The 25,300-nt window shown below is 37.7% G+C and overlaps 1 protein-coding gene across 9 annotated transcripts in view; it reads right to left on the bottom strand.

The window, feature by feature from the left end:
* The window catches only part of LOC122194359 (muscular LMNA interacting protein), a 65,116-nt gene that overhangs the window by 23,753 nt on the left and 16,063 nt on the right, over nt 1-25,300 (bottom strand). For 6 of the 9 annotated variants that reach the window (XR_006183122.1, XR_006183121.1, XM_042895360.1 and 3 more), the window contains exons 4-11: nt 23,401-25,038; nt 19,307-19,378; nt 10,997-11,059; nt 10,841-10,924; nt 10,689-10,748; nt 10,245-10,289; nt 7,192-7,236; nt 2,756-2,881 (exon numbers count right to left, since the gene is read on the bottom strand). Coding sequence is in view for 7 of the 9 variants with exons in the window: in XM_042895360.1 (XP_042751294.1) it covers nt 2,756-2,881; nt 7,192-7,236; nt 10,245-10,289; nt 10,689-10,748; nt 10,841-10,924; nt 10,997-11,059; nt 19,307-19,378; nt 23,401-25,038 (2,133 nt within the window). In the remaining 2 variants the exon portion in view is untranslated. The remainder of the gene's footprint in view (nt 1-2,755; nt 2,882-7,191; nt 7,237-10,244; nt 10,290-10,688; nt 10,749-10,840; nt 10,925-10,996; nt 11,060-19,306; nt 19,379-23,400; nt 25,039-25,300) is intronic. The other 3 variants (XM_042895367.1, XM_042895365.1, XM_042895366.1) reach the window with 1 other exon arrangement.

Below are 25,300 nucleotides of genomic sequence, written 5' to 3'. Positions count from 1 at the left end.
TTGGAGAAACTGGAAGATTGTGAACAGTCTCCTGTAGCACCAAATTTCTCCTCCACTCTATAAAAGAAAAATCTTATATCAGCACCATAAGTTTACTCTGACAGACAAGATCTGAAATCATGACCATGTCCTGTGATGTTCAGCACTTCAGTGTTTTCTCCACATTTGGCTATTGTATTATTGTTATTATATTAAAGCACCACTAGAATTGTATATTTTTTCCTCACATAGACAAAATGAGTTTTTGTTCAGCTAGTGTATACATCTGAATCAAGACCTAAGTAGTATCTTTTTCACAACACAGATGTCTCAATAGAGATATCAAAAAAAACCCTACAAGTACTTTACACCAACATGTAAACGTACTTATCCTAATCTAGGAAATAGAATAGGAGAAGAATACTTACCTATCTGTACTTTAAAGCACATGAATTCTTTTAAATAAAGGAAGCAAAACTGTCATAATGAAATTAATTTTTCCATCTAGCAAAGTACACAGGTTCATTATTGAAATATGTACATATATTTACATAAAATAACATTTGGCTTTTGTTATAACAACCACATATATTCATGGATTTATTACACTCTCAGTGCTTCAGTAATATGTTTCCATATCTAATTTATATCATGCACACTTAGAAACTTGAGATTTACAAAATGTCACAGATAGATTATACCAATTTCCATGTACAGTAGCTCTGAGAAATTGTAGACCTAGGATTTTGCAAGTCTGCTTTCAAGTAAGGTCAACAACACCAGGGTAACTGGTGTCCAAAAACAATTCACCAAAATGAATGCAAGTTGGTTTGTCTCCACAATTACCTTCAAATGTCAGAAAACAAGCAGAATTTTCCATCCCCTAGAAGTGAACAGAGAGCAGGTAAAGGGCCATGAAATGGAGAAGCCAAACTGATCACTCCTTGCTCCCAAAAGGGGTGGCCTTGTTTCCAGTTCTCTCTTGTCCTTCCTGAACCTTGGAAATACCTTTTCTTATAAATACTCAGAAAAATTAATCCATCACCTCACCATTCCAGCAGAAAACACTCTTCAGTTTGAGTTGATGTTTTCTGCTGTGTTAATTTACTGCCATGTTACAAAGTTGATTTAGCTCTGAAATATACATACTGGTCAAGGGGAGGGATGCAAAAATGAAGACTTTCTGTCAGAAGCAGAGAGAGCAGGAAGAACAGATTTGTCTCTCTAAAGGGTAGTGAACTGTCAGAGAGCTTGTTCTGTCCAGAAGGATTTCATCCTATGTCTTCTCTGACATCAGTTCTGCCCTTCAGGAAGTTTGGAGTCTTGATATGTAAGTGTGATAGTTATATATGTAAGATATTTGTATGCTTCAAGTCAAAATAAGTGGCTGCAATGTGATGTTTTAAAAAAAGAGGTTTTTAATAGTATTTTTTATATTTAAAATCTTGCTACTTTCATAACTTAATATCTGAAGAGTAACAAGAAAAATGAGTTTTTAATCACGAAGTCACCACAAATGCTATTACTACAAACAAAGAATAGATGTGAATGTTTTATCTCTCACTGAAAACTTATTCTGGCTGCAAACACAACCTGTAGTTAAAAATATACTTTCATACTTCAGAGATACTTTGCATTCTATTGAAACCTGAAGGACAAGATCTAGTACCACCAGTATATATTGTTAGAACCTATCGATTCTACAGATCAGATTGATTTCCCCTGTTTATATTGCTGCAGTATACTTCAGAAATGTCAGAGCTAAGGAGAGAAGTAGAAAGAACAGAAATGAAAATCTTTAAAAATTTCAGTAAAAAATGAAAGAAGAGAGGATTGTCATTGCTAAAATCTCTCTAAGGTAACTGGAGAGGAACAGAAATGAGGAAAATTCAGTGTAGTACTATTTTATTCATATCATGTCTGGTGAGAGAACTATTGGCTTCATTTTGCTACTTTCCAGATGGAAAATTCAGAGCATATTGGAGAGGTTAATAATAACTCCTACACAAACATCTGAATATGTCTTTCTGTTAAGGTTTAATTCATAATAACGCACACAAACATGAATGCACAAGAAAAGGCCAACAGAACCACTTATCGGTGTTTACTCTGATGTAATGCCTCATAGAAGCTAGGGAAATTCAAGATGTTTTTTTTGCAAAGTGATCTGTGGGAGAAGAAAGCACTTCTGCTTTCCCATGGGCTACCCATCTGTGCCCCTTCACCATGTGCAGTAGAAGAGTAATTCCTTCAAGATACTGAGAGACCTGAACGTAGACCTACATACATAATAGAGAATTACACGGAATCTCATTTGGTCTCCCTCATAGTCTTCCTTGGGAAGAAAAGAGAGAATCTTGTTCAGTCCTTCCTGTTCTCATCTCGCTTTGGAGATTGCTACGATCTGGACCCCAGATGGAGTAAGCACTTTCTTACAGATCTGATCCAGACACTTGCTTCACAGCCCAGAACAGAATTTCCTCTTCATTTTATATGGTGTTTCCTATGAACATCATTAAAAGGCCGCTTCCTCAACAGATGATTTTCCAGGTTGTCAAAAAAATGTCCCTGAAGAAAGTCTAGATGCTTCCTTCCAGCCTGAAGATGCTCCTCCAGGAGCCAGGCACCCTTCATTGAATCACTTGCTGTGCACTTTCTTTACAATTCACTTTACCAAAACAAGAGACCACAACAAAAATGAAGATCTAAGTCTACCCCATCAGGTTTATAGAAAATAACTAAGACTACAAAGTCCCTCAGAGTGAGAGTTACTCACCTGCTCAATATCTCCATCACTGATCTCTTCTAGGTACTTTTTAAAAGGGTTGGGTTGATAGAGCTCCTCCTTTTGCTGGGCACTCTTCCCTTTCACTAGCACAGGACGAATGACACCAGGTTTTGTCTTGACAAAGGGATGGAAACAAAACGCTTTATAATTTGTGGAATATTTGTTAGATAAGTCAATTCCATTGAGGCTACGGTAACTATATTTAAATATATATGTGTTCATATAAATAACAAATTTCACCAAACTAATACAGGCTTCATGCTACCTCATCTACTTTTAATACAGTCTACAGACAAAAGTAGCAGGAGCTGTACACAAGCTCGTCACTGACATCTGTTTTGTTGCTACCATAAAAATAAATGCTGGGCCATCAAACTATTGTCTCTAGTTTTTGCTAGCTGCATCTTGATAAGTTCATCAAGTCACACTTTATGCACAGCCACACTCCTGCTTTCCAATTGCAATCACTATTCTGGGCTTCACAAAGTGGTAACTGCAAAACAAGGAAAGGCAATGAGTGATGTGGTTAACATACGCACAGGTAGCAACATTTTAGGAGAAATTATATCAGAGAACAAATACCAGAGATTTTACACTGCATTTTCACAGTATCTTCAAAAATTCACTTGGGAAAATACAAGCTAAGGGAATTTAATCAGTATGGATGGCTGACACATCTCATTTCAGACAAATCAGATTATTTAGTCAAGAAAAAAAATCTTGGTTAACTTTCAGCTAACTAAAACAATTGACAATTTCCTTGTAAATTTAATATATCTCTAAGTTGCAGAATTCTTAGAGTCTGATGTATGGAGTGTGGCATAAACTCTAAACAGGGGCAAGAGGATAATTTTAAAATAGACAACTTCTTCAGTAAGGGAAAAAAAAAAGAGGGGAGATAAAAATGTGTGCATTCCCTCTGGGATATGGTAAATACTGAACTACTGTGGGGCTGTGTAACTTAATTTAAACTTCCAAGTAACTCAATTAGATTTTTCTTTGTTATGACTACACAATGGAAAATGAGGGCTGGCACTACTGTAGATGTAGATAAAAACAGAACTGCTGCCGAGCTCCCACTGTGGCTGCAGCCCAGATGGGCAGCTTGCCTTGCCCATCTGGGACTGAAACATAGGCACTGTCACATCTTCCATCCTCAGCACCCAGTAGGTATAAAAATACAAAGAAGCTGAATTGACTATTAGATTTATTATAAAATTAGCTGTGGTGCAGTTAGTCACACCATGCTGCCTGTTGTTAAGGTCAATACACCTAGGCAGTACATTTGGAAAAGAAAAAAAGTATCTGTAGAATAATTTAGTCATAATTAAGCATGAGCTTCTACACACATCTCAGATCTTTAGACAATCTACACACATCTCAGATCTTTAGACAAAGGGAGGATGACAAAAAGTGACCTTATTCATTATTAACCATCCCAGGCATAAATTTCTGCCCCATTGCTTGTGGTGGCGGTGGGTTTCATGTCCTGTTATCTGTATGGAAACATTTTTCTTTGCTAGCTGAGTGTTTGGTGCTCACTTTATGCTCTCTAGAGCCACACAGCAAGCCTCTGGAAAAAGAAAAACAGCCCATGAAGGCCTGGAGGGAAGGTGGCTCCTTGCTACAGTGGTATGAAAGTACATCAGCACCAACCCAACATCAAAAGCGAATCTCTAAGCATGCAGAAAATGTAAAGCTCATACAACTGAAGTGCTTTGAATAGTGTTAGAAAATTAAGCTAAAAATAAGGAAGCTGAGATTGCTGGATGGACCTTGCAAACTAAGCTATGGATTACCTAGAAACAATATCTACTGTCTTCCACCAAGAACAGGGCAAGAGAACGGCTGTATGAGGTGGATGGTTTTCTGTTTGTGCCCCTGCCCTGGGAAAAAATCTGCAGAGCCATGCTAGGGGCTGAGTGGGAGGAGACAGAGGTAGGAAAGAGCACAAAATGTTTGAGAACAGTAAAGCCTAGGCAGCTTCCCTTAGCTTTGTGCTATGTCACCTCCCTCCTTTCCACAAGCATCATCATCAAATGTGAAGGAACAAATTCAACTGAAAATAAAATAAGCCATGGTGAAGGTGACTTTTTTTTTTTTTAAGGCAAAGTAATGACTGCTGCAGTGTATTCAGAACATAACAAGAAATGTTTAAGAAGCTTAACTTTGTGAAAGATATAGTGTTAGTTAGTGAACTTATAATCCGTAGCTAAAGATTATTTCTTCGTAGGATTCACTTAACATTTGCCCTCTCCAGGATTTCCAAGAGTCTGAAAAAATGAAAGACTTCTAGGCTTCCACACAAAAACAAATAGAAATATGTAAGCATATAAATGGAAATAGATAAACATAAAGGGAAACAACAATTATATCAACTCATTATTCTGTAAGCAAAGGATACGTGGCCTTCCAGCACTCCCCTGTGCACCATATAACTACGCAATTAAAAATACCAGAAAAATGTACCTGAAATCATCAAGCAAAAGCTACACCCCTTAGGCAGGGAACCTCTTCCAAAAGCACACTATATAATTGCTTTTAAGGAAGCATTTTCTAAAAGACATTGTGCATTCAGGTGCCGAGTGAGTCATATGTTTATGTCTAACTCTATTGAATGAGTGGCAGGCATCAGCCAGTAACCAGAATTTGAAATGCTTTATTAGCTACCCACCAAGCTATACAAAATCATCACTCCATAAGTAAAAGCTTGAACTCTTCCTTTGGTAGGGGGTGTTAAAATCATCCTTGTTGAAAAGCAAGTTAAAGCAGAGTATTGTCAAGGAAGGTTTTGGCCATCCTACAACTGCACTGAAAAGTGGTAATAAAAGATCATAACTGGTTTGTAGTGATGAGCTGCCATCCTATGGTTGTGGCTCCATTATCAAATTATACAGAGCCAAGACTCAAGATTATGGGTTCAGAATGCATCCAAAAATCACTCATCCTGCATCATCTATGAAGATCTGTCACAGAGCGTAAAGTTTAGTGGAGGTACAGAGATGCTACACATGGATTTTGAAAGGCTTTGAGGAATGTCTTTCGCCAAGGGCCACTTAGGAAACAAAACTACTGAGAAGTAAAAGAGAACATATCCTCTGGGCCACTTCGAAGGATAGGAAGCAACAGGTCAGAATAAAGTTTTAAGTTTTATAGTGGAGCGAAGTGACAAACAGATATCCTGAGAGATGTGCTCTGGAATGTGGGTTTTGAACTATAATTATATATCAGACGCAAGAGAGTGGCTAGAAAGGTGACAATGTTTACTAGTAATATGGAATCATTTAGAGTTATAAAAAGAAAAATTATGTGCAAAGAAGTGCAGATAGATGCTATGATACTGAGTGATTCAATGACAAAAAGACAGGTGAGACTTAACTGAATTCAACACTGATACACTCATAAGAGAACAAATAACTACATCCTAAATTTACACATGCAGTGATGAACTAGTTAACTTAGAAACTAGCCCTCACTACTCAGAAAATATCTCTTGTATTTATTGTATACATTTCTAAGCAAACATTGTCTCACTACTCCATACAAGTAAGAACTGCATGAACTACAAGGAACCATTAAGAAATTAACAGAAATAATAGTAAAGGACGTTATCACATCCTTGTGTGAACAGGCAATGTAGTATTCAGAGCTAGACAAGAGTGGCTTATGGTATTGCTCTCCCAATCTTAAAAAGAAAAGCCTGAAAAAGGTATCAAGAAGGACACCAAGGATTGTCCAGATGAACATCTGTACTTCTCAAAGACTGGTCAAGCCATTTTGAGTTTTCGGTATAGAAAAGAAGTGACTGAAAGAGTGCTGTGGTTAATACCTAGAAAATTATAAAAGATAATTGGAAAATAAAAAAAGAACAATTATTTTCCATTTCAGTACAGCAACTGTGATGCACTAGCTTAAAATGAGTACATGAAGTACCATTTCACATAAGGTATAATTAAAAAGTAAATCTTGATGCTACAGAATGTTGTAGAGACTTAAATATAACAAAATTTTAAAAGTAATTGGAAAAAAATCATAAGAGAAGAACTGGTCAAAGCTTAGTAAACAGAAGAAATTGATACAGGAAGTCCCAAGGATGCCATTAGTAAAATGGAATGGGGAAATTCTCATCCAATTTTTTTTTTTTCTGACCAATAAAGAGTAGTAGATCCTATAGTTGCGGCATATGTCGTGACTCATCAGGACTCTGAACTTTGTCATTTAGTCCATGGTAGAATTTACAGGTCCTTAAAACAGGTATGTGCTTGATACAGAAAAAAACAGTGCAGTTATACAATATGCAATGCCACTTTTTGGGAAGATATTGCCTGTAACTTCTTTCAAAGGATTAAGTAAATAAGAATTATTTCAGATTTCATCTTGTATGGATTTTGAAAGTCAGCATCAAAGATTCATGCAATACATACCATCTGACTCTCTGCTACCACAGGTGTCGATTTGTAAAGGTTGGCCTGCAAAAAAGTGAACAAATACAGTATTACATACAATATCATTGTGATTATAGCAATGAAGGAAGAAAAATCCAGAAGGATAACTCCCCAACCAGAGATCCTTCCCCAGTGCCAGTCTGCCCTTAAATAGAGTCTAAGAGAGGTGCAGCCTGGCTCCACCCCTTCTGGTCACACAGGTGAATTGTCTTCATCTGTGCTCCCAGAGCTGACTGGGTCCATTCCCTAGGTGCTTAATCAGTGGTTCAGGCCATGACTCAACAGTTACCATACACCACCCCAGAAGCCAACAAAGAAACGCTAGTGTAAAATAGTGAGTAGGACCATATCGAAAACCATACCATTTTAAAAGCTGTTAAATGAAAAGTATAGTATTTTGTCAGCTGGTACAAGCTGCTGTCATTTCACTATCAGATTCTTTTCAGTAATTTTATATGCTCTCTTGCCATTTGTATCATTATTTACATCCTTACAAGATTCTGAAATGAGTATGAAGATGAAGAGTAACAACAGCCAAGACAAATTTTAATTGCCACTTTAACTGTAAAATGGCAAGATATATCATCATTTTTGTGTAGTTTACTGTTTTATACAATCTGTTGAAATAATGTTTCAAGTTGTATATACCTACACACATATGTTTGTACTACTTTAAGATCATGACAAATTTTCCTATCCCTGAATCATAAACAGGCTAGCGTTTTACTTTTAACTCAAATCACCCTCAAAATAACATTGTCCACCAAGAGAAATGTAACCAGCAGGTTGAGGGAGGTGATTCTGCTCCTCTACTCTACTATCATGAAACCCACTTGGAGTACTGTGTCTAGTTCTGGAGCCCCCAACATAAGAAGGACATCGAGCTGTTGAAGCAGGTTCAGAGGAGAGCTACAAAGCTGATCAGAGGGCTGGAACACCTCCCCTACTACAAGGACAGGCTAAGAGAGCTGGAGGTCTTCAGCTTTGAGAACAGAAGGCTCCCAGAAGACCTTATAGTGGCTTTCCTGCACTAGGAAGGCAGGCTACAGGAAAGCTGGGGAGTGACTTTTTATAACGATGAGTAGCAACAGGATGAGGGGAAATGGTTTTAAATTGGAAGACAGTAGATTTAGACTAGAGATTAGGAAGAAAATCTTTACTGTGAGGGTGGTGAGACACTGGAACAGGTTGCCCAGAAAGGCTGTGGATGACTCTCACTAGAAGCATTCAAGGCCAGGCTGGATGGGAATTTGAGCAACCTGATCTGGTGGGAGGTGTCCCTGCCTATAGGAGGGGGTTTGGAACTAGGTGATCTTAAGTGTACCTTCCAAACCAAACTATTCTATGATTTATGATTTTGACAAGTATCTCAATATCAGACATCATGTATACATAAATGCTTAATGACCATATGAATTATGTCTAGTGAAATTAATTTGTATAAAGAAAAAATACTACTTCTAAAAGAAAAAAAATGATAAGGAAAGGCTGGCTGAAGATCATTTTTCCAATACAGCTCACATGACACAACATGGGGCTGGGAATCTCCTGGAGAAACTTACTGTTTGACATCACAGTCATGATTGTATTGTATTCAGTTCCTGATTTCTACCAGAGACACTGTTAGACTGGCTCAAAATGGGCAACCCTTTTGTGTCCTAACAAGGAAGCAGAGCAAGAAAGAGGGAAGAGCTGCCAATGTCCAGGGTCCAGTGGGAATATCTGGATCACCCCTTCTTTGACATTGATGCAGCGCATGTTGACACCCCATAAGAGCCTGGTCACACCAAAGTCAGCCACCACAGTGCAGTGTGGAGAGCATGGTCTGTTAGCACAGTGATCAGATTCATTGTCAGACAAAAAACAACTCAGTCTTTTGTACAATGTATAAGAAGAGTTAGTCTTTGTGTTATTCCCAAATGTTGGTTTGCATCAGTTGTTTAGAATGTTACAGGGAAGACTGGGAAAATAAAGTTTTTAAGGGTGATTTTCTATGCAAGTGAAAAAAATCTAACTGTTCCTATGCATATAAGTTGGATGTCTAAATGTGTTTGTAGGTGGATTTCTGACACTGTTTTGGGTCCTGAAGAAATGTGCTGAAATGGTAGTAATATATATTCTTTTCTTACAGGCTACATCTGAAATACGCTCTTTTATTTCATTAAAAAGCACTCTTCTAATATATTTTCTAATTACTATGACCCAGCACAATCTGTCAAGTAAAAATCGCAATATGTAATAAAATATGCATGCCAGTACATTCAAGAAGCAAAATTGAATTGATCAGTCAAGCACTGTGCTGACATAAAATTAAATGGCCTTTATTGCTTTTGTTAGCACTGCTTTGACTGAGATTCAATAGAAAGTCTGAACGATGAATAGTAAGCTCAGATATCTCACCACATGACTAGATGAGCTAGAAGTAAAATATAGAACCTGCAGTAACTATTAGAGCTTGTGTAAATTAGAATGTTAACTGGGTTTAACACTGCAATAGTTTAACTGGTGATTCAATATAGAAGTTTTCTTTGCAAGTTGGAATGTGTACATGGCAGAAAACACCTTTTGTTCATCAGATTAAGTAGTGGGTTTTCAGTCATCTCTTTACCTTGGAAGGAAAAAAAATGAGTGAACCCCAAACTGATGGATAGGCAAGAGCCAAAACACATCTTCAGAAGCAAATCCCCTACAGAACAGATAAATAACTGAAAACCCTTGACCCACACTTGGAACAAAAAACAACAAAGGATTGTGTGGACAATTCAATTATAAAATCATATTTGCACAGGTAGAAATATCAACAGACACTGCACTAAAGAAATTCCAGTCATGAAAGATTTGGTTAGAAATAAGTCATTTCAGGTCTCGATCACATATGCCCTAATGAACTCATTTTGTACAGAGGACAACACCTCGCGCTATTCCTGCATCAGCTATGTGCCAACAAATCAAATGTGTTAGCAAGATGACCTTCAAAACCTATGAAATTAGACATTTATTCATGCCAAACACATAGTTATAAAAGTACTTACATATCTGGTTTCACGTCCAGCTGCTCTCTGCAATGTTGTCGATACCTTATACAAAATAAACAAATATATCAACAGTAAAGAATGAAGGACTGACAGCAAGATTTTCATCATTGTGATGTTATGAATTGCTCAAATTCAGTTCTCCAGAAAGATTCATGAGATACATTAAAGTTTTCTTGAGGTGTTTATTGTTTCAATTATTATTTCTTTTTTACTCAAAGACATCAATCGCACTCCATTAGAGATGGTCCTTAAATTATCTCTGAGAATTGTCCTAATAAAATAAAATAAATCAGTAGGCAATCACAGACATGGTTGCATTGTGAAATTTAACTCACATTTGTTCACAAAAACAACTTTAAACTACATCTTTCCATTTTCTCATTTGCTGTCATCTGATGTCTACTTGGAATGAGCATTTTGCGTGTGAGTTTATTCACCTACCTTGCCAACATCTGACTCTGTGTTCATCTGCAGGAAACTTGGAGAAGATTCACATCGGCGCTGGAATGTTATTTTTGACAGAGAACAAACTTATTAACGATGAGACAAAAAGAAGGGTATTGAAAAGTCAATCCCACATACTGATGGGTTACCATTGTCAGTGGGTCCTGCAGGACTTGATCAATGACAGCACACAGCTCTTCTGTTTGTTGTCTGAGCTGGGCAGGGGAGCACATCTGAAATGAATCACACACTTAACCTTTGCTCTTAGTTTTCAAATAAAGATTTGAGAGGTAAAACAGCACTACCTCTGAATGGTCCAAAGTAGTGCCTTCAGTCACATCAGCAGCCTTCGTCGGCTCTTCTAATGCCTGCAATTCAAAAGATTCCTGAGTTAAAAAAATTTAAAATAAGCTGTCATACACATAAACATTAAACATTCCCAAATATGACATTTGTCATTTTATCAGGGAAATATGCAAAAAGAAGAAATTATAGTAGTGTTTTTGAGGCTATCATCTTCTGATCTTGAATTAGAGAGTATATATGCAGAGAGAAAGAATATTCAAGATAGGTGAATTATCCATGCTCAGAAAATAACAGTTCAAATTCTCTTCTTCTTCTACAACACCCCATCTCTCTCACAGTGAATTACACACAGTAAATGTGCACCATGCACCACAGATGTGCCAGATGTGTGCCTGTCACACACCACTGGAAGACACCATTGGCTGTAAGAAAGCAGGCAAAGTACACAAGAGGCCCATTTGTTTCCTTTAGTAGCTGTTTTCTTTAAAAAGTGAATCCTGTTTAAAGATGTTGGTGATCATGGCAACAAAAAAAGTGCTCAGCATTTTTGGTTTTTAGCCTGAAAACACCACTGTATAAAAAATAAGTATGCACAACACACTTTTTGTATACAAAAACATGGCTAATTTATACAACTACCTAATGTAGCTTATACAGTCTCCCCAAAACAAAACACAATCCTCTTATGCCTGGATATACCTTCAGCTTTCCTGTGTTCACACTTGGAGGAGGTTTGAGAACTGTGAGGATTAATTTGCCAAACCCTGCACTTTATCAGGAAAATCACAAGATGTCTGCAAAAGCCATACTTCACTTTAGTGCTCAGTGCCTTTTTCATCTTCACCCAAAGTCAGTGAGGCACAACACTCTCACTGTCATCACCCTTTTTTTTTTTTTTTTTTTAATCAATCATCAAATAGATTTGTTATGGAGTCTGCTCTGGAAGCCTGCTGGTGCTTGCAGCTGGTCTACATACCTACAGAGGGACCTGGATAGACTGGATTGATGGACCAAGGTTAACTGTATGAGTTTCAATAGGGAGGCCAAGTGTTGGGTCCTGCATTTTGGTCACAACAACCCCAGGCAGCCCTACAGGCTTGGGGAGGAGTGGTTGGAAAGCTGCCTGATGGAAAGGGACCTAAGTATACTGATGAACAGTCCACAGAATATGAGCCAGCAGTGTGCCCAGGTGGCCAAGAAGGCCAATGGCATCCTGGCTTGTATCAGGAATGGTGTGGTGAGCAGCACTAGGGAAGTCATCCTGCCCCTGTACTCCATCGGTGAGGCTCCACCTCGAGTACTGTGTTCAGTTTTGGGCACCTCAGTACAGAAAGAACATGGAGGTGCTGGAGCAGGAACAAAGAAGGGCAACACGGCTTGTGAAGTGCTTGGAAAATATGCCCTATGAGGAGAGACTGAAAGATCTGGGGCTGTTTAGTGTGGGGAAAAGGAGGCTGAAGGGAGACCTTATTGCTCTCTTTCAATCCCTGAAAGGAGCTTACAGCGAGAGCAGGGCTAATCTCTTCCTGGTGACAGGTGACAGGATGAGGGGAAATGGCCTCAAGTTGTGCCAGGGTAAGTTTAGGTTGGATATCAGGAAAAACTTCTTTACAGAAAGGGTTGTTAAGCACTGGAATAGGCTCCCCGGGGAGGTGTTTGAGTCACCATCCCTGGATGTGTTTAAAAATCATTTGGATGTAGTGCTGAGGTACATGATTTAGTGGAGGACTGTTAGAGTTAGGGTAGTGTGGTTAGGTTGTGGTTGGACGCGATGATCTTGAAGGTCTTTTCCAACCTGAGTGATTCTATGATTCTATGAAGTAGGAGGGATCAACAGCATCTGTGGATTTTTGTTTAACAGATTATGCTTTTCTGAAGTTTTGTGGTTGATGATTATTAGCAGTAAATAAAAAAGAAGGAAAAAAAAGAGCATTCCTACAGGCACTTTTTCATGCTTGGGGGATCCTGTGAGGGGTATATCTGGGCTGTAGTTACAAAGGACATATGTAAAGCTGGGAAGAAAATGGCAGGATCTTTAAGAAAAAGAAAGATGGAAAGAAAAGGAAAGAAAAGGAAAGAAGGAAAGAAAAGGAAAGAAGGAAAGAAAAGGAAAGAAGGAAAGAAAAGGAAGGAAGGAAGGAAGGAAGGAAGGAAGGAAGGAAGGAAGGAAGGAAGGAAGGAAGGAAGGAGCATGTATTTAAGGAATTATTCGTGAGTTAAATTTTGTTGAGTATAATTAGATTTATTCTCTCCTTGCCTAGCTATGACAGCATACATCTACTCTTGTAGAAGTGAAAAGTAAGTGTCAGGGTTTTTAGCTATTGTTTTAATAGTATCACAAATGATTCTGTGCAGAAACACATTTATGATGCCTTGCACCAGAAAGTACAGTAGAAAAAATGAAGAGTAATTTCTTTCCAAACACATTTCTTCTCTGCCCTGCAGTTCTAGACATTCTTGTTGGCCTTACAGTTGATACAGTTCCAAAGGAGAAGAGTAAAATAATGATTAGTTTTTAAGAGAAATATAATAATAATGTAATGTTCTCCCAAGACAGAAGATGAAAAGATAATCTTTCTCATTTCTGCTACCTCATCATTGCTATCCAGCTAAAATTTCAGAAAAACAGATAGAGCTGTAGAAGAGCTAAACAAAAGAGCACTCAGCACTACACTTAAGGGCTGCATGTCCAGTTCAGATTCAGTTAGATTGCATCCTCCTTGTAAATGTAAACTGAAGTGGTAAAACGTAAAATGAAGAAGAGTCTTTCCAGTGCCTACTAGGGCAGGATTACCAACGCCACCTGTTGTGGAGACATGACAAGTCTTATCAGGAACCTGTTGCATTAAGAAATTGCCATTAGTCACACATTCAGAATGGAGAACTTGATAAGCCTCTCAAAACTCACAAGATATTGGTATGTTAATGAAAATAACAAATGAATTGTTTAAGGAAAAAAAAAAAATCATATTTCTCTTTCAAATGTATGTCATTAGGACAGCAGCAGAAGGTGAATACTGTCAAGGGTAGGACACAACTACCGTGAAGATTTTGATGGCTATTTCTCGAGGAACTTCAGTCTCATCTACAAGTCTGTGTCAAGAACCAAGATTCTGGATAATTGAAATATCAAGCACCCTTCAATTTCAGTAGAAACTGCAAACACAAATAACTTATGTTGTTTGGAGCTTCCACTTACTTGGGCAAGTGCAGCACCAAGGCCTGTGCATTCAGTACACATACTGAGATACTATCACTACACATACAGCAGCCATGCTATGAAAAACTACTGTGTTCTGTGCCCTTTCCGAATGTTTAAAATTTCAAGGTAATTCATGCAGATTTTTCCACAGTTGCTTTCCTTCTATTTCTCTATTAAAAAGTTCTAGTTCTCCTAGAAGAAAAAAAGAAAAAAAGAAAGAAACCATTCTATTTAATCTGTTGTTAGCTTTTCCAAATACAACTCATCTTCTTTTTCTAGAAGTGCATTTTTTTCTTATTTCATTAGCATGGAGAAAAATGGAAGATTTAAAAAGTACTACTGGCATTTCTGATCTCATTACTGGTGTTATCATGCAATAGTGTTATGATTAAATTGAAGTATTAGTGTTATGAACAGTGTTGTTGATTAGCAGTATCAACAGTATTCAACCTTCTTTTCCAATGCTGATGACCTAACAATACCAAAATCTGAACATTCCTCTTTAGGCATTCCAGCTACTTTATTGCATATGAAAAATATAGTGGGACCACAACTTAAAAGAAAAGTATAATTTAGAAAATTAAAACTTGTTTGTGACAGAACTTAAATAAGCAGATGAAATAGCCAGTTACTGAACAGACGATTTTGTCCTTGCAAAAGGTAACTTTGAGGGTCTGATGTACAAATGCTATTGACATCAGTGATGACTACAAATCCTCTTCTTTCTCTCAAGCTATTTGACTGTCAAAGCTGTATCAGAGCAGACAGGACACTAGTAAATGAACTGACGAGGATCTCCAATATTTTGTTAGAAGAATTAAAGCTCTTGACAATATATAGGAGATGTGGAACTTTGTTTCATTCTCCAATTAATGACATTAATATTGTAATCTGAACGTGACACAACTTCCTTCTTACTGTATCATGAAAAGCCTGTGTTGAACAAAACCCAAGAAATATCCTCTTATTTCTCTTGCACATTTTCTCTTTCAGTGTTTTTCTAAGACCTCTGCACATGCAAAAAATTTCTTCAGTATAGTGGATTTTCATGTATGACCAGTTCCCAGAAATTATTCCTTAGAGATTCTGGGAAATGATACTGTGAAGACCTGACTAATATCCTTTTTATAAAATAAATAATATTAAAAACTGCAAGACCTCTGAAAGAAACATGGAGCTCATAGCCTGCTCCCACATTGGCATGCTTGGTCATTTTTAAAGACAAATTAGGTCATGTGGCTCTCTAGAACTGCACAGATTATTTTCTTTCTCTCTTGTCACTTGGTAAGAAAGAGCTCTAGACTTCAGGAGACTTTTAACATGGACACATAATCTAGATGCAAGAAATTCACTCAGTGAGTGCACTACAGAAGTATTTGAGGAAAAAAATACAGTTTTTTAATTGAAGTCTTCTCAACAATAGAGTTGTCAAATATGCTTTTCAGAATCAGGATAGTCATCACATGCTTTATAATAACCAATTTATTTAAAATGTAAATTGTAGTCCTCTACTTGTACTTAATTTATAAATACAAGTCAGAGAAGCCAACAGTGATTCCATTTGCACTCCATCCACAGCCAGTTATACTTAATATTTTTCAGAAAATTTAGTGGCTTTGATTGTGATAGCTGTACTTCCTGGCACCACCTATCATACTTGTTTCATTTCATTCAAATATAGGTGAAGTTTGAGCAGAACACCTGCAGCTAGTCCAAAGCCCACATGCACGGGTTTCCTTCCAATCTAAATGACACACAGAGAAAAAAGCTTGCACACTCCATCAGCATGCATTTGGGATGTGTATCTGGACAAATGCAGTAATTCCAAACTCCCATGCATTAGAGCTTGCTCTTCTAAAGATTACTGATTTTCACAAAGAAGTCTTGTTTGTTTTGCAGTTCCAGGAAGTCCAACAGAGTTTTGGGCTTACAACTCCAATTTGAAATAATTCTGAATATCTAGTATCCAGTGACTGTCTACTTAGCTAGGAATTTCTCTATAACTCCCTGAAATAGACTCTTCATGAAAATCTATTTTGAGTGGAAGATATTTTTATTGATATTTGATAAAATATCTAAATCATAAGTATATTACTTTTGAAAAAGATCTGATTGGGACTGAAATTTTGAATTTGATTATGATCTTATCTCTACAACTGTGGAAACTATTCAAAAGTGAATGCCAGTAGAGGAGTGATTCATCAATTCATTAATGAGGCCAGAAGGAACCATAGTGATCACCTAACCTGACTTTTTCTATAAACCACAGAACTGCCTGCAGTTACCAGTAAACTGTCATGCCTTGATTGTTTAATTTCTATCATGAAGAGACCATTTCACTCTCTGAATTTTCTTCTTCAAATATTTAATTATTTTTTTCTATTGAAATTTTGTCTTATGCCTAGATTAAACTCCTGATCTCTCACCTAGCCAGCAGGTGCTATTGTCTATTTTGTTTAAGAGTTCATTATCATTGCCTCGTCACTTTGAATCTGTAGTGATTATGGCACTGTTAGCTGGCCACAGCTACCTCAACCTCCTTATCACCATCTCTGCTGTCCTTCCTCCAAGTACTGTGAGATGGTGCCTGTGCTGTCCCAGTATCTCCTACCTGTCTCACTTCTAGATGAGCTCCTGGCTCAACTTCCCTGGGAAGTAGTCCACTGTTGTTGCCCCCAGGGAGAATCTGACCATGATGCTGAGCATAAGTAGCTTAAAAATATGGCTTTGCTTCAGCCACATCCTCCAAGAAAAATCCTGGATTTGATTTTTCCTGAGCAGAGGACAGGTGATATGAAGAACATCAAGTTCATATAAGCTAAGATAGATGGTATGCGCATCACTTACTGGATTTGATGATATTAAGCCACTTCTGGGATTGCCAAAGTACGTGCATACATAGTTAGTAAGCTTTTCCTTTGCTTCTAATGAGTACAGATTTGAATGATTCATTTAGACAGAGAGTACTGAAGGATCAAAATATGTCCAAAAGAAATTGTGTAGATGATTATAGCGTAACAGTTTCATAAGGAGAAGCTAAAAAATGATGGCTCAAGTTAAAGTATTTACACACACATAAAAGAAAAAATTAGACACCTGGAGACAATTTTGAGGCAAACAAAACATTTTACCTTACACGACATCAGTGACAGTTTTCTTTCATGTGATCTAATTATTATTTTACATGAAATGTCACTAGATCACATGCATAATGGATCTGATAAAACTCCTTTCTCAAGACTACTCAAAATAAGTAACATAATTGCACAGTGCAAAACAAGTTTGACTTCGGAAAATTTGTATTTCTAGCTCAATCACACAGCAAAATACTTTCTTTCAGCATTTAAGCAGATGAAGAATTCCTAATACACATTATGTTCAGTAGTATCTCTGCCTTGACAGGACTTTCTTTCAACTAAAAGAAATGTCGCTCAAAATGATCATTTCCAAATAACCTTTATCTCTGTGTATCATGTATCAATGAATTCTTTTCAAAGTCCAACCTGAAGTGGTATCTCAGAAAACAGCATAATGCTTCCAGCCACTAACAGGCTCTCTGCCCTCCAAAAGACCTCCCAGAATATATGGAGAATGAGCGTAGGATCCCCTGAAACAAATATTTTCCTTTTCTGATCCACTTCCATTGCATGCTAATGTAGACATTGTCTCACCTGGCATGTTCAAGATTTAAGTAAAAGAAAGTTTGTGTTTTATGCAAGTGATGAATATATTCATTCAAGGTTAAACAAGTATCGGAAAAGAAGGAATCTCCTATTTTTGAAAAAAAGAAAGATGCCATCTTGTTTAAGTCATTTAAGTGATAAATGCTAGGTCGTAATCAATAATATCTCAAGGGCAAAATGATCATCTTCAAAATCCTTTATGCAGAGCAAAATTCATACTCTCCAGTGTCTTTGAGCTCTGTAAAATTATAGTGAAATCAACTGAGCTGTGCATGTAAAAGCATATTTAGATGTGCACTTAGGAATGTTTAATCTTACAGAAATTTATTAGAAGCTAAGTTCCTGAACTATGTCCGTAGCTATACTTGGATGTCAGCGTGATTAAGAATGTCTTTAAACCATTGTGACATGGTTTTTGGTGCTAAGGGATGTGTACTAAGTGACAGGACTCGGTAGCTCAGGTTGATAGCTGGACTCAGTGACCTTGAAGAATCATAGAATCTAAGTGCTTATCTCACTTCTAATCACAGGATATTTTTATTTTTATTTTTATTTTTATTTTTATTTTTATTTTTATTTTTTTGCAGTGCTTAATGGACTACCCTTTTGTGAAAAATTAATTCTGCCCAAGTTTTTTAAAAAAACAGACATTGGTGAATACAGAATCACAGAACTATAGGGGCTGGAAGGGATCACTAGAAATCATCTAATCCAACTCCTCCACTTTGAACTCCTCATGAAAAATTTAAATTTTCAACTTACTTCCAAAGTTACATTATCAACATAAGAATTATAAAACACAGCTAGGGACTGTACTAGGGACTGGTGTCTGGATCTATCATATTATCCTGCAAGAGAGGGTTGTTATCCTAAGCTACCTCCTGGGAACAGACCCATGGCCAATGCAGACAAACAGCTTAAGGGAGTTGTTTGGAAAAACAGAAGATAAAACACCAGTGCAATGGCTAGGACAATTTTCACAGTGTAATAATATGGCCAATAAATTCCTGAGTCTGGGGATGTTTCTTGGTTGTTTTAAATTTACTAGTATGAGCACAGACATTGAAGAATCATTTACTGATCTACTGATGGAATCTAGGAATAGCAGTGCTCCAGATATTTTCAAACAGCAAAATAGACTTTGAGACATTGTCAGAAATGGCAATTCCCTTGGGACATGTTTGTTTTTGTTGCTGTTGGTTTTTTACAGTAAATTTATTTGCAGAAATTCAGATTAGTGAAGTGCTTGATCTTCAGTGCGAAGTGGTTGACCCTGAAAAACTGTTGGAATTATATATAATCCTGAGCAGCTGGTTCACAGAGCTTGTTGTGCAATATCGCCAACAGACATGTCAGAGTATGTACAAAAGCTGAATGTTCTAAAATATGAAATGCAATTCCCATGCCTTTGAGCAAACACTAACCTTCTGTTCCATAAGTAATGTGTTTGTAGGGATTGCTGCAAATGCCTTGTAGCTTGTCTTGATCTTGTATTGCTAAAAAGGTAAACCAGAAAGCAGGAAGAGAAGTAAAGATGGGTAAAAGGGAGAGAGGGAGAAAGACACAGGAAAGGAGAAAGGCACGACAGAATGAAAGATGATTTTAATTGCCTCATAGACACATTGCCACAACACAAGGCTTACATACTATCTAGGAAATATATACCTTAAAGAAAATCTAGTGCATTTTCTAAGATTTTAAAGGACTGTAAGATATATCTTTTGCATTTAGGAGTGAGGTAGGATTACACGAATATTCTATATCAGCAGCTTATAACTTGATTTTGACCATTTTCTACAGATCATCCTTGTACCAATATCAAAAAAGGCTGTGAGTTCATTCTTAGTTTGCTTGCAATTTGAAATGATGATGCAAAGCCACTTCTGCCAGTACATGCACTTCACAGACTGCTGCTGGGTGGTGACTGCTAAGTCACAGGGATGCCTGTGATTGTTGAATATGATCTTTCAATGCTGAATTACTTGTCAAAGTGGACAGATAGTAATAATAGATAAGTAATATGGCACTGCTTTTCACCTCCTTTATAAAAAACTCTTACACCAAATTATTTCAAAACAAATAAAGGAACTTTTATACTCAAATCAGGTACACAGAAGTGACAATCTTAACCATAAAAAGTGTATTGTTTAGGATACAAAAATTCTAAGAAAATATTCTTTTTTAATAATTTAAGTTCTGACAAATGATCCAAGGGCTGGAACACCTCTCCTATGAGGACAGGCTGAAAGAGAAGGTTCCAGGGAGATCTGATTGCAGTCTTTCAGTGAAGGTGGGCTATAAGAAAGAAGGGGACCCTTCAGCAGGGTCTGTTGTGATAGAACAAATTCAGAAAATAATAGAGTTTTCAGTTATTGGTTGAATATTTTGGTAAGATTTACCAACATGAATGCTAGTAATTATAAAACAATAGGCCAAAGAATATGCCATACTTTGAGTTATTGATTTGTCTTTTTTTTTTTTTCCCTTTTTTTTCCCCTTGTTTTAATATCTAATGAAAGTCCCTGATGGCAGAGGGGCAAGAATTTTAATTCAGATTAAAGAATTTTTTATCATCTTTTCACTTCTTTTGAAACACTGTAGAACTTACTCACATGTATTTCTACTCAGAACTTAGAGAATGACAGGCATTCAAGAAGCCCGTAATCACATATAGTGAGTGAATATTCTGTCAAAGCATATGGCAGTGCCATTATTGTTATTTTTACATTTATTTGAGCTCTAGTCATTCAAACTTGAATGTTTACCATTTCAGAACTAAAGCCTTTTATAGTCATGGGCATTTCTACAGAATAAGTCATCTCATTCTCAAATAGAAACCTGTAGAGGTAGAACAGAATCATCCTGTAGATATGCCATCACCTATCCATTGACTATAACAGAATTGCCTACTTTCTGATGTTATTTTTCAGAAGTCAAAAGACATGATTTATATCCAGTCTTTTGAATGTTTAGATGGCAAAAATCTATATGCTATATAAAGATCTGTTTGTTTCCCAAAACTGGGACAGATCTACATGCATTCCTGGGCTATATTCAAACAGGAAAAATCAATGAATATAAAGGACTAAAACACAGCAAAGAATTTTCTAACAAGAGCCAAACTTTTCAATTCTATTCTCTTCTTGCAGAATCAGCAATTTTATCTGTATCCAATCCATTCCACTATCTATTTCACTACACCAAGTCCATTAAAGCACTACTAAAATTGTTTTGAAAGCCTAGGGAGAGTATTTTTATTTCCTGAAATTACCCACAACTTAACACTTCACAATGTTCTGTGAGTTTGATTATGCTCATATTCACTGTACAGAATAGCAAAAATAAACATAAATAGATAATACATGGGAACATAAAACATTAAAATGCTAATACTTGAACACATTTATAAACTATTTTTTTATTTCTATTAATTGGTACATGCATAAACATGAATGCATAAGAGCTCCCATTAAAAAATCTTTTTTGCATAATTGCTTTGATATCATGCTAATGAAACAGCTTGATGTGCCTGTTGAAAAGTACATCTAGTGTCAAAATTCTGGTTTAAGAGGTGCTGGTTTAATAACTGTTGAAGCAACATTAATGTTGCAAAGTTACACATGCCAAAGTTCAAGCTCTTTTGCACTTTTCCCTTGGAGAAATCTTATGTGCAAAATTTTGTCATACATCAGCAATCATTAGATGGAGCAATCTGCTCTTTGTCTGGTCTTAAAGTTGAACTGATTGGTTCTAAAAAATCTTAACAGCTGTTTAAGACACTGTTTAATAGCTCATGCTACTTCTCTTCAATCTTCTCCTTTTTTTCCCCAAAAATATACAGAGATTTGAAGCCAAAGAGTTATCAGAAAGCCTGGTACCATTAACATATAAGCAAAACAAAAGTCTGCTGAGCTATTTCAAAAACTAAGAATAGAAATAGATGAGAGCAGAAGGAGGGCATTGAATACACACTGTTACTAGTTACACATGAAGACTTAGCCTCACATTTTATAGCCAGAAGAAACTTTTCCTTTACTGAACTTCTGCATTTGATTTTAGAGATGCAGGTCATTCACATACCCAGTGGAACCAGCTTTATCTGCACGATTAGAAATGGCACCATTCTAACCACTCAAGCCTATTAAACTGGTGTGTACTCTCCCATGCTCCATATTATGGTTGGCAATTTCAGAAGTGCCACTGCATCACATGAACAGCAGAATTAGCAGGAAAAAGGACTGTTGGAAGGGCAGAAATTATTACATGGGCCTGAAAATGTAATCCAGGCAACAGCTATGTGTCACAAGCAGATAACTTCCTTATCATCAGAGATTACGCTGAAGACAGCAGACATTGCAAGTGCTTTGCACTCCACAGACTCAGTCGTGCTGTTCAGTTTTGCCTCAGGGGGCTTTTTTTCTTGAAATTGTGACTATTTCATTTCTCTTTTCATCTCATTAAGTAGTCCCAACAGTGCATAATGGCACTATACAGCTGTGCTTGGCACAATGGCTCCTTTTGGGTTGTTTGGTTTTTAAAAGAACAATTCAGTATTACAAATATTACTCTGTGCTGCTTTAAACCTCTCATTTTCAATTAACATTTTCCAAGCAGACCAGGTCACTCCTGCCACGACCAAGCTGCAATTTTGTGCAGTGAGCAAATAAATCAAAAAATTATGATGGCCCTTTCTGTGATGGGCAGCATGTTTCAGCTGTCCAAGGTGAGCAATGAAATCAGCAAGAGGGAGAATTAAGGGAGAGCACAGAATGCAGAAATAAGATAAAAGAAGCTGGAAGGTCTTCTACAGCTCAGCTATCTCCTGCTATTGACTCTCCCCTTGTGCAGGGAAGTTTCTTTTCTTTTCTCAGGTACCTATCTGCTGTATATCTTGTTATCAGCTTTCCTTTCCCTCCCCTTCCCTTTCTTGAGATTTATCTTTAGATTTAAAAGGAGGCTTTTTTCCAGGCACTCCTGCAGCAATTGCCATCGTTGGTTATTTTCACTCTGCTGAGGCTCTCCTGCCTTTTGGTGAATGACAAACAGTGGGAGTACAGCTGATGCACCAAGTGCAAGACTTTCGTATTTGCAGGACTACATCCTGTAGGAAGACCTCCCCATCCTCTGACTAGCATAAGATTAGAATATCAGTGGAAAAGATGGGGAAGAAGCAGAGGACTGTCCTTGTCTTCCCTCTCTGGCTATTGGTTCTGAACTCCCTGTTCAGATAAGTTCAGCAGGTCAGAACCACTGGACACAAATCATTCCTATCTCCTCCTATCTATCAATACCTTATTTTGTGCAAAAGGACTCCTACAGCATCTTCCTCATAATACAAAACATGTTGCTAGAAATTTTAATAGTAATATTTATTCTTCGTTGCCTGCACTACCAACTCAATAACAGTTCTTTCCTTTTCTCCAGCTCATTCATTTTACTAGCATTTTGCAACAACACGGATTTGATTTTTCCTAAATGGACAAAGAAGCATTAGAAAATAAGCATGCACCAAGAGTACCTTGGGTTTGATGTTTTCATGGTCAGGAGGCGGGGAAAAAGACTGTGGTGAAGTCAGCTCTTGGGGTCTTGATGGCAGTGTGCATGGTGACTTGACTGAGACAGGAGATCTACACTTTAATACTGGTGAGGTGGCAGATTGCTGAGGTCTTGGAGAGAGGGAGTTAGACCTATAGTTTCTGCGCATCAATGAAGAGTGAAGCTGTGGTGGGTGCGAATTAATATGAGTTTGGTGAAAGGGTGAAGTAGAATCAGGATGTGAGAGAGACCACTGATTTGAGAGATTTGAAGGGGCAGGAGAGGAAGCACTCAGCTCCTGAGTATACTTTTGGTATGAATCTGAATTCAATGCAGAAGCTGAATTCGAAAGACCTGGGGAGAGACATGACTGCTTTTCTGTGGTGGGGAAGTCTTTGCCACCATTTCTGGTAGAAGAAAGCAAACGAAATGACTGACAGGTAAATATGGGTGAGTAAGTGTGCACCCTCTGAGATTTCTGAGGTGCCTGGGACCTGGAGGCAGGATAACATAGGCCTTCGGGAGGAGGAGAGGCTGGGTGTGCAAGGGAATGGTATGCTGGGGCACATGGTGGCACTGCTGGAGCAGGCACTGCAGCATGCCAGCCTGTGGAGGCAGCTGATTTTCTGTGGGAAGGGATAGGGGATGAGAGGGGACTTCGGGAGTCTGGAGAGAGTGTTTGGCCCGGAAGGTGCTTTTTAGGAGAAAGAGACCCCTCTCGAGGAGCAGGACGAGGCTTGGAGTGTAAAGACATGTTCTGAGCCCATCCTGAAGGCCAATATCCCTCTTTGCTGGGAGAATCTGGTCTAATAGGAGGGCTTGAAACAGATTTTCTGGGGGTTGGGGGAGTTGTTTTGAACTTTTGATCTATTGCAAGTGTTGAGGAACAAAGGGAGGAAGGAGAAAATGTGGGGCAAGAAGCAGGAGAAAGAGGTCTCCGCTGAGAAGAGCCTGATCTCAAAATGGCAGTCAAGAGAGTTAGTCTGGTCGGCAGAGGGGATCTAATACCTGACCTTGTTAAATTTCCTTTAGATGATGTTTGTGTACAAGGCTCATTTATACTACATATAGTCGAAGATGAGCCATAAAGAGAGGGTGGAGACAAAGGTTTAGGGCTAGGAGATAATGAATGTGTGATTATATGAACAGGGAGAGGAGACAAAGCATCCAGTCTTTTGGAAGAACAGGAAAATGAAGGCTGGCCTGATGATACTTGAATTTCAGCTGAATGTGGAGGACTGGGGGAAATACACAGACTCTTTCCTGGAACAGAAGATCTAATGAAGTTTCCCATCTTGCAAACACAGGCAGGGATATGGACATTTGGTGTTTGTATGTTATCATACAGTTGAGGGCTGGAGTAACAACAATTTGACGAAGAGCAGGATATTTTAGACATGGAGGGGGCTGAACTGTGGAAAGCAGACTGAAAGTAGAGAGACGAATCTTGCTTAGAAGACTCAGTTGCTGACTGCCAGTTGTTACGGGAGTCTTCCAGCGAAGAGGCTTGATTCAGGTTAACCATGGCACCACACGCTACTTTCAGATTAGTTGGAGAAATTAAGTGGACAGCAGGTGGTTTAGAGGAAAGATGATCAGAGGTGGAAAGAGTAGAAATTAACTGGAGAAAAAAGAAAAACAGAAATGTTAATATAGGTAGAACCCGTGGAACTGTTAAGCATCTCACATTTCAGTCCTGTAGTCATGCACATAGTGTTTCATTAGTACTGCTTTGTGGGTTAAAAAAACAGGACTATTTTAAACTTCTTGTACATTCTGATGGACAGAGCTGTAAGGAACTTGACTGAGCACAGTCAAGTTGTGTTATTTTACTTATACAAGATCTCAGTTCTGCTGAGATGTCAAAATGCCCAATGCTACTG

The sequence above is a fragment of the Lagopus leucura genome, unplaced genomic scaffold (assembly GCF_019238085.1).
Source record: "Lagopus leucura isolate 7727_CA_CO unplaced genomic scaffold, USGS_WTPT01 Super-Scaffold_73, whole genome shotgun sequence".
Lineage (NCBI taxonomy): Eukaryota > Metazoa > Chordata > Aves > Galliformes > Phasianidae > Lagopus > Lagopus leucura.
The sequence above is the reverse complement of the archived record's forward strand: the minus strand, read 5'-3'. Positions and strand labels throughout refer to the sequence as shown.